Below are 13335 nucleotides of genomic sequence, written 5' to 3'. Positions count from 1 at the left end.
TGCATTTTTAGTATTATAGCATAACCACAAAATGTTATGATGACCTGTCAGCATATAAGCCTCCTTACCAGACTGTGAACTCCTAGAGGACAGAGAACCTGTCATCCTCATTTTTATATTTCTAATAGCTATGTATATTAGGCACTCAATAAAGTCCACTGCAAGTATTGATGAGTTCTTGAGAACTGGGCTGTTATCTTTCTGTTTTTTAATGTTTCTGCACACTCTAAATATATGTACATATGTATATATGTACAGAAATTCTCATATACGAAGGCAAAGTTTCACTGTAGGAGCAGCTTACCATCAGCAGGCAGGTTGCTAAGCAGGTCAAGGTATTCTTCTTTTTCCAGGTTAAAGCCCATATTTTTCATGAAAGGTCCTAACTTATTAACATTAAGCTCCACTCCTTAGGGAAAAAAAGGAAGGGAGTGAGAAAAGCAAACGATAATGATAAAGTAAAAAATGCTAGGCACGTCTGTGCATTAATTAGAGGGAGTACAATCAAAGAAACAATAAATTTTTGTAAATGAAAAGAGTTATCATGGGAATGAAGAACAGAACCTGCTCCTCATTTTTGTTGAGAGGATTTGACTATAGCTCTCATGAGACATTTATAAGAAGAAAATGAAAGGATTAAGCAAGTCTGCTGAATTCTGGTAAGACACTGCCTTTATAATTCTACTCCAAAAATAGAACTTGAAATGAAATGATAGACAAAAATAATTCCTTTGAAGGTAGTTATGTTAAAAGTATTACATGATGAGACAAGAATACTTGATAAATAAACAGGTTAGGTTGACAAATTTGTCATCACCAAAAATAAATGTGTCTTTTAAAATGTAAATGCAAATCATAAGGAGTCTCAGTTTTACCTGATTGCTCACTTACCTTTGAGAGACCTTATGCCATCCAGCAGTCTATGCTTATACAATTTTCCAGCAGCTGTAGGATAGGGCACAATACAGTAATTGGTTAGGGGACCTGTTGTAATAATTCAAAACCTAGCAATTTCAGAAAGGACGATTCTTAAAATTTTACTCCTTTTTTTTCCTGTTTATATCCCAACTTAAGAGTTAAACCAATGGCAGAAAGCCCTCCAGATAGTAAATCTACTCACTTTTTTATTTGACAATTGAAACAATTATTGATGGTGTCTTGCCATACTTTTTTCCTATCTCTCTTTTCATCTAACTCTCATTTTCTACTCTTTTGCATAAGATCATACATATTAATGCTCCCAAGGATAACTGTAGATATAGTGGGACTCATGAGTGAAGAGATAGATGATTTTTGAGCTAAACAGCCTGACAACCATAATAGGACATCTTTGAATATTAGTACTGAACATTTCTACATGTTTTTCACATGATATCAAATGGATATTGTTTTAGATATTTTCATTGACAAGCCCGTGAAAATAAATTCCACAAGGTAATCCCTTAGTGGATCTCATCTGTTGCCATCACAGGCTTCATATTTTACAAAAATTCAAATATAGATTTCTATTCCTATGTAGATGATGCACTAGCATGAATTCCTGGCTCCTTCCCCAGAAATCAACCCTGAAGAAACTGAAGTCTGAGTAGAAACCTGGGTTCCAGGAATGAAGTGAAAAGCCACAGCGACACCAGTGGGTGATGGAAAGCTGTCCCAGTGTGAGTGTATGTCCTGACAGCCTAGAGTGGAGGGCTTATTAGCAGTGCGGTGAAAGGACCAATTGGGGAAATATATATATATATATATATATATTTTAAAGATTTATTCATTTGAGACACAGAGATACAGAGAGAGAGAGAGCCTGAGCGGGGGGGGGGGGGGGGGGGGAGACAGAGGGAGAGGGAGAAGGAGGCTCTCTGCTGAGCCAGGAGCCCGACGTGGGGCTCGATCCCAGGACCCTGGGATCATGACCTGAGCCAAAGGCTGATGCTTAACCAACTGAGCCACCCAGGCGCCCCTGCCTCAGGTATTTTATCCTCCATCTCTCAATCTTTAGAGCTGTTGGATTACAATCTATATTATAGGTTGCCTTCTTCCAACCCTACTTCTCTCTGAGTTTAAAGGTGAAACTCTGACCAGAGGTGGTGCGTGGAACAGTTTCAAATCAGGAAAATGATCAACAGTATTTGGGTCTCTCTGCCCTGGGGCTCATCCCCTCCCTTCTTCTTAAGCCCAACAGGCTGGTGTGGAGTGGAGCCGGACTTTACACCTTTACCTAAAGCACATTTCCAAACACAGTAATGATGCTGCAAGAGAACAAAGGCTCATAGGACTAAAGTAACTAGTCACCTGAGGAATACAACTACTTCAAATACAAATAATAAACAAATAAACTGAATAACGTATGCTTTTTGAATAAGAATTATTGGAATAAAAGGGCCAGAAATTTAAAATAAGCATGATACAGGGGCACCTGGGTAGCTCAGTTGGTTAAGCCTCTGACTCTTGATGTCCGCTTAGTTTATGATCTCAGGGTTGTGGAATCAAATCCTGTGTTGGGCTCCCCACTGAGTGGGGAGTCTGCTTGAGATTCTCTCCCTCTCCATCTGTCCCTCCCCTTGCTCCCACTCTCTCTCTCAAATAATGTTCCCTAGCCACTGGACCTAGTGTCATTTTGCTAATGAGTTTGTGACTATTCTGTAGTTCTTTCGTCCCTTTTTTCCTCTCTTGCTGGCTTCCTTTGTGAACTGATGATTTTCTGTTAGTGATATAGTTTGACTCCCTTCTTTTTAAGTCTATTTTAAGCAGCTAACAGCTTAACTTCAATTGCATACAAAAATTCTACCTGTTTAATCCCTCCTCACATTTTATGTTTTTGATGGCACAATTTGCATTTTTTATATTGTGTATCCATTAACGAAGTATTGTAGCTATAGCTATTTTAAATACTTTTGTCCTTTAACCTTTATACTAGAGTTAAGTGGTTAACACACGACAATGTTACACATTAGAGGATTCTATTCTATGTACTTACTTTTACCAGTGTGCTGTATACTTTCGTATGTTTTCATGTTACTCATTAGGACTCCTTGAGGCATTTCTTGTAAGGCATGCCAAGTGATAATAAACTTCCTCAGCTCTTGTCTGGAAATATCTCTTCTTCATTGCTGACGGACAATTTTGCTGGACTTTAATGTATTTTTGGTTGACAGGTTTTTCTTTTAGCACTTTAAATATATTATCTCACTCTCTCCTGGCCTGCAAGGTCTCTGTTCAGAAATTTGCTGATATCCTAATGGAGGTTCCTTGGTAAGTGACAAGCTTCTTTTCCTATTGCTTTCAAGATTCTCTCTCCATCTTTGATTTTTGATAGCTTTATTATATTATGTCTTAGCAAAGGTCTCTCTGGGTTGAATTTTTATTGAAAACTATGAGCTTCATGAACTTGGGTGTTCAAATCTCTCCCCAGATTTGGGGAGTTATTAGCCAGTTAAAAAGATAAGCTTTCTGTTCCTTTCTGCCTCTTTTCTCCTTCTGGTACTCTAATTACATGTAAATTATTTCTCTTAATGGTGTCCTATAAGTCCCATAGGCTTTCTTTATTCCTTTTCATTCTCCATCCTTTTTGCTCCTCTAATTGGATAATTTCAAATGATCTTTCTTCAGGTTCACTGATTCTTTCTTCTGCTTGGTTCAGCTGGGTTTTTAAACTCTTTATTGAATTCTTCAGGTCAGTAATTGTATTTTTCAGCTCCAAAGTTTCTGTTTAATTCATTTTTACATTTTCCATCTCTTTGTCGAACTTCTCATTTTGTTCTTGTATTGTTTTCATTATTTAAATTGTTTTTCTGAGTTCTCTTGTATCTGAGAACCTTTAGAACAATTATTTTGAATTCTTTGTTAGGCAATTTGTGTATCTCCATTTCTTTGGGGTCAGTTACTGGAAGTTTACTGTGTTCCTTTTGTGGTGTCGTGTTTCCCTAATTCTTCATGATCCCTGCAGGTTTGTGTGTGTGTCTGTGCATGTAAAGAAGCAGTCTCCTCTTCCAGGCTTTATGGACTATTTTTGGTAAGAAAAGACCTTCACTTGTCTATAAGGATGCACTGGAGTTGTGACTCTGGGTCTAGTGGTGGGTGGTGTCAAGAGTGGGGATGTGTGGTGGCTCCAGGTCTGGGGTATGTGGTGTCTTGTCGGCTCATGTTTCTGGGGTCCACGACATCAAAAACTGCACGTTCCTTGGTGAGAGCTGTGAGAGATCCACAGTGGCTTCAAGGGCTTCTGGGGTCCTTGGCAGCACCCAAAGGTCCAGTGGTTAGGGAACAGGCAAGGTGGTAGTGGTGGCTGGAGCCACTGGTTTGCACATGCTCAGCTGTGGGGGCTGGCAGCAAGTGCATCTATAACAGCAGGGGCTGGCTGCAGAGACACTCCTAGTGACCAGGGTGGCTGGCTTCTGTGAACACAAAAACCTGTGGAGTGAAAACTTCAGTGGCAAAATCTGTAGGACGTCTGCAGCGGCTGTTTTGACAGTTGGTTTCTTCAGCAGTAAAAGCTGTTGGGATCCTCTGTGGAGCAGTCTGTTGGGGTCTGTAATGAGGTCCTCAGTGATGAAAACTGGGGGGTATTTTTATTTTTTTTTATTTTTATTTTTTTATTTTTATTTTTATTTTTTTTAAAGATTTTATTTATTTATTTGAGAGAGAGAATGAGAGACAGCACGAGAGGGAAGCGGGTCAGAGGGAGAAGCAGACCCCCCGCCGAGCAGGGAGCCTGATGCGGGACTCGATCCTGGGACTCCAGGATCATGACCTGAGCCGAAGGCAGTTGCTTAACCGACTGAGCCACCCAGGCGCCCGAAAACTGGGGGGTATTTTTAGTGTTTGCAAGGGCTGTTGAGGTTCTCAGCAGCAAAAACTGTGGACGTCATTTGCAGATGGGGTCATTTGCAGATGAGGCCACTGGGAACTATGGTTGCTCTCACTATGTGGCTGATACTGGTATCCCCTTCCCTTTTTCCTTGTTCTTAGTCATCTCTAGATGTCTCACTTTTGTTGGTCACTGGGTGAAGTGAAACCTAAGCAGGTCCTTTGTGTAGGGCTCCAAAAGGTTGGGGAAGCTGGTCATGCAGCTCACTCTCCTTTTCTTGTGAGGGGAACTTTTTTGGGCTGGGGAGTTCCCTCTTGGCAGTGAGAAGTGCTGGTGTAAGGGTATGGGATGATGTAGGTAAAACAAAACTGTTCTTTTTACCCTTTTTTTGTGGTTATTCTCAGGGTGTTTTTGTTTGTTTGTTTTTTTGCTCCACTGTGTTGCTTAAGGTTTTTTTTTTTTTTAATTAGCACATAGTGTTTTAATCACCTCTCTCCCCTACATTTATTTTTTTATTTTTTTACTTAAGGTTTTTAATTAAAAGTGGATTCCTGAGCTCTCCCAGAGCTATTTTCATTTTTTAAAAAATATTTTATTTATTCATGTGAGAGAGAGAGCAGAGCAGAGACAGGGGCAGAGGGAGAGGAAGCAGACTTTCCGATGAGTGGGGAGACCGATGTGGGGCTCGATCCCAGGACTCTGGGATCATGACCTGAGCTGAAGGTAGACGCTTAATGGACTGAGCCACCCAGGCTCCCCTGTGGATAACTGTCTAACTGTTGATCTTTGTTGGGGGAAGGAGGCTAGGGTCTCCTACTCTGCCATCTTGGTGACATCTCTCCCCCCAGAGTAGTTTCTTAAGAAATGATATTTACATATAAAATTTTTTTCTGAACCTTTTCTCAGAAAATGTCTTATTTTGAAATATGAATTTTATTGTCACACTTGATTGATGTATTAGTGGGATATAGAATTCCAGGTTGGAAAAATTTTCTAATAATTTTGAAGGTATTATACAATTGTCTTTCATCTTCAGGAGTTGTGAAGTCTAGTACCATTCACATACCCCAAACTTTATATGTGACCTGCTTCTTTCTCTTTGGAAACTTTTATAATCCCTTTATTTCTGGTGTTCTGATATTTCACAACATACTCTGGTGTGAGTCTTTTTCTACTCCTTGTGGTAAGTACTTGGTGAGCCCTTTCAATCTGGAGTCACATTCTTTCAGATTTGGAGACTTCTTAAAATATGATTTATTTTACAATTTCTTCCTCTATTTTCTTTGTTTTCTCTTTTTGGGAATTTTTCTATTATCAGTTGTTGGATTTCTAGGATTGATTTTATCATCTTTTTTCTCCTATTTTCCATCTCTTTTGTCTTTTTGTTCCAATATTCAAATTCATCTTCTAGCCCTTCCACCCAATGAATTTCTAAATTTCTACTGCTTTTTTCCCAAAGAGCTTTAAAAAAATTTTTTTTAAGTTCTCCTTTTCCACAATGCCTCTTATCTTGTTGCATAGCCCCCTTTTCTTGTTTCATAACTAGGGATTTTCTCATCTTTCTGAAGATATTAGTTAAAATTGTTTTGAATTATTTTTCTGCTTTTTCCTTTGACTACAGTATCCCCTGCTTATCTGCAGTTTTGCTTTCCCTGGTTTCAGTTACCTGTGTCAACTGCGTTCTGGAAGCTGATGACCTTCCTTTTGATGTATCATCAGAAGGTCAATAGTAGCCTAACGCTACATCACAATGCCTACATAATTCATCTCACTTCATCTCATCATGTAGGCATTTTATCATCTCACATCATCACAAGAAGGGTGAGTAAAGTACAATAAGATACTGAGAGAGACAGAGAAAGAGGTCACATGCATGTAACTTTTATTATAGTATATTATTATAATTGTTTTATTTTATTATTAGTTATTATTGTTAATCTCTTACTGTGCCTAATTTATACATTAAACTTTATCATAGGTATGTATGTATAAGGAAAAACATATAGAGTTTGGTATTATCCATGGTTTCAGGCATCCATTGGGGGTTTTGGAACATTTCCCCCAAGCATAAAGGGGGATTACTGTATTTCCTCCAAGTTCCTTCTTTGCTGTCTTTTCTGTCTTTCATGTAACAGACTTTTATTATACGTCATATGATTCTTGATTATTTATGTTTAAGGGCGAGGTGTTTTTGTTTTAGTAGCACAAATGTCTTTTCATTGCAGGCTGGAGATGTCAGTATCTGAATAAAGGATATTGGAATTCACTGCCAGCATCTAGAGAGGCCAGTGGAAGAAGATGACTTGGAGGATTTCACCATGCATTATGTTGACTTTCACTTAATCTCCCTGTTTCAGTAGAAAATTCACTCCCAACCTTGGCTGTGTCTGATGTCCCAGAATCTTTCTAGTTTAACCTCTCCAGAGAGTAAATCTCTATATGGCATTGATAAGAAATACTTGCTTAGCTGTGGAGTGAGGAAGGGGTTCCGTAGATCACATTGCTCTTTTTAAAGACTTTCTACTTACTCAGCCATCAGAAAGGATGAATACCCAACTTTTACATCAACATGGATGGGACTGGAGGAGATTATGCTAAGTGAAATAAGTCAAGCAGAGAAAGTCAATTATCATATGGTTTCACTTATTGGTGGAACATAAGGAATAGCATGGAGGACATTAGGAGAAGGAAGGGAAAAATGAAGGGGGGGAAATTGGAGGGAGAGATGAACCATGAGAGGTTATGGACTCTGAGAAACAAACTGAGGGTTTTAGAGGGAGGGGGGTGGGGGGATGGGTTAGCCCGGTGATGGGTATTAAGGAGGGCATGTACTGCATGGAGCACTGGGTGTTATACGAAAACAATGAATCATGGATCACTACGTCAAAAACTAATGATGTATTATATGGTGACTGACATAACATAATAAAATAAAATTAAAAAAAAATAAAGACTTTCTACCAATTCTTCTACTTTCAACTGTACTCACATTCCTGACTTTGGAGGTAACTGGTGCCTCCATTTCCTGAGCCTTTTATAGTTTTGTGACACAAAGTGGCTGCCTTCTTCTTCTTCTTTTTTTTTAAAGATTTTATTTTTAAGTAATCTCTACACCCAACATGGGGTTCAAACTCACAACCCGAGATCAAAAGTCAAATGCTCTACTGACTCAGCCACCGAGTGCCCTTGAAGTGGACTTCTTGTTTGCTTCCCCTTTCAGGCTCAGTTTTCACCATTTATGTTCTTTCATCCACTTTCTGGTTTTTGAAATTTAACTGACACCTCTTATCTGCTATAATGTTCTCTACTCTTCTCTTAGTCTTTGTAGATTATGGCTTTTTAATTTCTTTTACATCTTTTTAGTATTTTAGGAAGTGGTAAAGATAAATGCAAATATTAAAAAAGTACAGTGTTTATCCAGAAACTCAAAATATGTATCTCTGTCTTATCTACTCAACTAGATTATGAACTTTTTAAGTGCAAAGACTGTTTTATTTTGAGCAGTAAGATTCTGGCATATATCTTCATAGTTCCTGAAGCTAGAAAAATGACTTAAATATAGAAATTATTTAATAAACATTACTGGATTTTTGAAATAGAAAATCTAATAACTAATATCTTTATTTTATATTTTAAATATTTAAAAAATTTCTCATATTTCCATAGCCTTCATTTTGTTTATCCTCATCATCATCATAGATAGGCATTGTTATTATCCTATTTCACAGACAGATTATATCTGAATTATTGATCAGATTGAGTCAAGTTAATAAAGTATTTCTCCACATAATGTAAATGTGTAATCTGTATTAGATCAACATGAAATTATACATGGTTCCCCAAACTTGCCATGATCAGGTATGTCTCTTTGCCTTTTTCAGTGCTTTTATTTTTAGTTCTTCGCACCTCCTACCATCAAACTTTCCAGGCCTGTTTGAAGTAATAACAACTCTGTGAAGCCTTAGAGAATCCAGGTATAGTTGGTCAATATCTCCTTTGTACTTTCATAGCAGTATAGATATTCATTAATATTACAGCACATACATAGTGCATAGCATTTGTTTTTGTTTTGTATGTGCTGTCCATCTCTACACTGAGTGCTTTTAGGACCTGGACTTCGTCTCATTCATCTTTGTAACTCAGAGCCTAGTATTATGTCTAGTATGATGGCAACCAATTAACTTTTACTGGGTGGATGAATACCTCACTGGCAAATTAAACACTCACCATCAAGTGGCAAACTTTTCATCAACACAGTGTTCTCCTTCAGTTTGAGTCTTAACCCTATGTTTTTCAGAGTATTTTCCAGGTCTTCAGAGGTAACTTCTTCTCCTTAAAAAAGAAAATAATGGTAAAAGGTCAGATTTCAAACTTTAAATCATCATCATCATCATCGTATCAACTATTTTTGTGTAGCATCATTCTCAAATATAGGATAAAAAGCAATGGAAACATTAAGTATTGTCTAATTATAGAAAATTAGAAAGGAGATTCAGAAATAGAACTTCTTTTTGGTAAAAGGGGGTTCATCAATGTTGGGAAGAAGGTACAGGATGCAGTAAGTTCGGTTTTTTAACAGCCCACTAAATTAACTGGTGTAAATAATTCTGCCAGCATGTAATATTTGCTCTATTGTTTTATTTTTGCCTAAATTATGAGTTTGTTCACATGGTCATATTACCTGTATGTGTAATTTGCCTTAGCATTTTGCTATTTGAACAGTAGAAAATAAAATTATATTACTGAAAAACTCCAAAGAACATAGGCGTTGTTATTTATGCATTACACTGTGGCCTTTTGAATAAGACGTAGGTAACAACTGAATAGAATATTGACTAACACTTAATTTATAAGGTTGTTTCTTTAGTTATATATACATTACCAGTTAAAAGAGATATAATGACAGAATTAATATATCATGAATAGATAACAGAAAATACTTTAAAAATAACTTCTTTTGTTAAATATTAAGAGATTATTTTTATTATGCCTTATCATAATTTCTTCTCACTCACCTAGAAGTTCATGCACTTCATCCAGAAGTTTATCCAGTTTAACTCTTCTCTCCTCTACAAGGCAAGACAAAATTTAGATATAGTCCTGCTAGGGACTGAATTGTGTCCCCTCAAATTCATATTTTGAAGCCCTAACCTCTTTTTTTTTTTTTTAAGATTTTATTTATTCATTTGAGAGAGAGACAGAAAGAGCACACAAGGAGGGGGAGAGGCAGAGGGAGAAGCAGGAGCCAGCCAGGAGCCTGATGTGGGGCTCGATCCCAGGACCTGGAGATCATGACCTGAGCTGACGGCAGAAGCCCAACCATCTGAGCCACCCAGGTGCCCCAGCCCTAACCTCTGATATGACTATTTGGGGATAAGGTCTTTAGGAGGTAATTAAGGTTGTGAGGTCATAAGGGTGAAACCCTAATCTGATAGGACTGTGACCTTAAAAGAAAAGGAAGATAGCCTTTCTCTCTCTGTCTCTCTGTATCTCCCCCTGTGTCTCTCCCTGTCTCTCTCCATCTTTTCTATTCCCTGCTGTGTGAAGACACAGTGAGAAGACAGGCTCTGCAAGCATGGAAGAGAATCCCCATCAGAAACTGAATCAGCTGGTACCTTGATCTTGGATTTCCCTGTATCCAGAACTGTGAGAAAATAAATTTCTGTTGTGTAAGTCACAGACTACAGTATTTTGTTATGGTAGCCTGAATGGACTAATACAGGTCCCCATTACATAAAATTCTTAAACTGTGGAGTAAAGTATAAGAATTTACCAGTTGCCCAAAGTTCCCCCCCCAATTAGATATTTTATTTTCACACTATATAAGCACAAGGTTGAAAAAAAATCTAAGTATGGTAGATACACCTACTCTATTCATTCAACTTTTTCTTTTTGTGTTCCTCATTCATCAGAATGGAAGAAGATAATTTATTTTCTTTTTTTTGTTTTTTAAATATCAGCTTTATTATCTTCTTCTTCTTTTTTTTTAACAGATAATGTATTATTTGTTCCAGAGGTACAGGTCTGTGATTCAACAGTCTTACACAATTCACAGCTCTCACCATAGCACATACCCTCCCCAATGTCTATCACCCAGCTACCCCATCCCTCCCACCCCCCACCACTCCAGCAACCCTCAGTTTGTTTCCTGAGATTAAGAATTCCTCATACCAGTGAGGTCATATGATACATGTCTTTCTCTGATTGACTTATTTTGCTCAGCATAATACCCTCCAGTTCCATCCACGTTGTTGCAAATGGCAAGAAGGGGAAGGATGAGGGAGGGGAAGGATGAAGGGGGGAAAGATGGGAAGGGGGAAGGGGAGGAAGGATGAAGGGGGGTAAATCGGAGGGGGAGACGAACCATGAGAGACTATGGACTCTGAGAAACAAACTGAGGGTTCTAGAGGGGACGGCGGTGGGGGGATGGGTTAGCCTGGTGATGGGTATGAAAGAGGGCACATTCTGCATGGAGCACTGGGTGTTATACGCAAACAATGAATCATGGAACACTACATAAAAAACTAATGATGTGATGTATGGTGGTTACCATAATAACAAAAAATAAAAATAAAAATAAATAAAAATAAAATGAAAAAAATACCAGCTTTATTGAGGTATAATTAGCCAATAAAATTGTAATATAGTTAAAGTGTACATCATGATGATTTGATATACGTATACCTGAAAGGAATCCCCCCATTTAGTTAACTAACACATCTATCATCTCACATATTTATCTTTTTGTGTGTGTGAGAACATTTAAATTTTCTACTCTCTTAGCAAATTTCAATTATATAATATAGTGTTATCAACCGTGCTTTGCATTAGGTCCTCTGACCTTACTTATCTTATAGCTGAGAGTTTGTGTCCTACTGCCATTTTGTTCATAATCGTTTTCTGGCTGTTTCATAATTTCTTTGATTCTTTCTTCTCTTAGTCTCTTCCTTTGTAATTTGATTATTTTCTTAGTGGTATGCTTAGATTCCATTCTCTTTATATTTTGTGTATCCACTATAGGTTTTTGCTTTGTGGTCACTATGAGGTTTATGTAAAACATATTTATAACAGCCTACTTTAAGCTTATAAGAACTTAATGCATACCAAAGGTATACATTTTTACTCTCTCCCCATTTTATAAGGTTTTTGTTCTCACAACTTAACATCTTTTACCTGTGTATCCACTAACAAATTAATGTAGTTATAGTTATTTTTAATATCTTTGTCTTTTAATATTCATACTAGATTAGTGATTTATCCCCTACTATTACATTAGAATATTCTGAAATTAACTGTATATTTACCTTTAGTAGTGGAATTTATATTTTCATATGTTTTCCTGTTACTAATTAGCATCCTTTTGTTCAAATTTGAAGAAGTTCAACACTTCTTTTTTTTTTTTTTAAGATTTTATTTATTTATTTGACAGAGATATAGTGAGAGAGGGAACACAAGCGGGGGACTGGTAGAGGGAGAAGCAGGCTTCCCGTGGAGCAGGGAGCCTGATTTGGGGCTCAATCCCAGGACCTTGGGATCATGACCTGAGCCGAAGGCAGACGCTTAACTGTCCACTGCCTGTATTTGAGTTTGCTAATTCTTTCTTCCACTGATCTAGTCTGCTGTTGAACCCCTCTACTGAATTTTTTAGTTCAGTTATTTTATTCTTCAGCTCTGGGATTTCTGTTTGGTACTTTCTTATGTTTTCTATCTGTTGAAATTCTCACTTTGTTCATGCATTGTTCTCTTGACCTCAGTGAACATCATTTTTATGATCATTATTTTGAACTCTTTATCAGGTAAATCACTTATCTCCACTTCATTAAGGTCTGTTTCTGGAATTTATTCTTGTCCTTTTGTTTTGAACATATTCCTTTGCTTCTTCATTTTCCTTGACTCTCTTTACTGGTTTCTGTATCTTACACGAAAGAGCTACCTCTTTTATTCTTAAAAAAGCTTTTTTATTTTAAGTTTTTATTTGAATTCCAAATAGTTAACATACAGTGTTATATTAGTTTCAGATGTACAATATAGTGATTCAATACTTCCATACATCACCCTGTGCTCATCACAAGTGCCCTCCTTCATCCCCATCACCTATTTGACCCGTCCCCTCACTCCCCTCTCCTCTGGTGACCATCAGTTTGTTCTCTATAATAAGAGTCTGTTTCTTAATTTTTTTCTCTATCTCTCCCTTATTTTTTTCCCTTTACTGTTTGTTATGTTTCTTAAATTCCATATATGAGTGAAATCATGTGCTATTTGTTTTCTCTGAATTATTTCACTTAGCATAATAATCTCTAGCTCCATATATATTATATATATATGTGTGTGTGTGTGTGTATGTGTGTATATACATATGTGTATGTGTGTGTGTGTGTGTATATATATATATATATATATATATCTTCTTTATCCATTCACCAATCAATGTCTCGCTAGACTGGTCTCATGTAGGAGATAAACCTTACTGTTCAGCTTAGCCTGAGCTCCTGGTTGTCTTAAACCTTTTTGATTAGCTAAGCTGCCTTCTT

At 37.3% G+C, this 13335-nt stretch overlaps 1 protein-coding gene across 1 annotated transcript in view; it reads right to left on the bottom strand.

Annotated features, from left to right (window-relative positions):
• The window catches only part of EFCAB3 (EF-hand calcium binding domain 3), a 107861-nt gene that overhangs the window by 87906 nt on the left and 6620 nt on the right, over positions 1-13335 (bottom strand). Inside the window, exons 6-9 of the mRNA XM_064583060.1 lie at positions 9820-9873; positions 9032-9136; positions 892-945; positions 305-409 (exon numbers count right to left, since the gene is read on the bottom strand). Of these exons, the coding sequence (XP_064439130.1) occupies positions 305-409; positions 892-945; positions 9032-9136; positions 9820-9873 (318 nt within the window). The remainder of the gene's footprint in view (positions 1-304; positions 410-891; positions 946-9031; positions 9137-9819; positions 9874-13335) is intronic.

The sequence above is a fragment of the Mirounga angustirostris genome, unplaced genomic scaffold (genome assembly GCF_029215605.1).
Source record: "Mirounga angustirostris isolate CCGP_5_RB_7025 unplaced genomic scaffold, mMirAng1.0.hap1 SCAF_17, whole genome shotgun sequence".
NCBI lineage: Eukaryota > Metazoa > Chordata > Mammalia > Carnivora > Phocidae > Mirounga > Mirounga angustirostris.
Note: the sequence above shows the minus strand (reverse complement) of the source record. Positions and strands in the feature narration are given on the sequence as shown.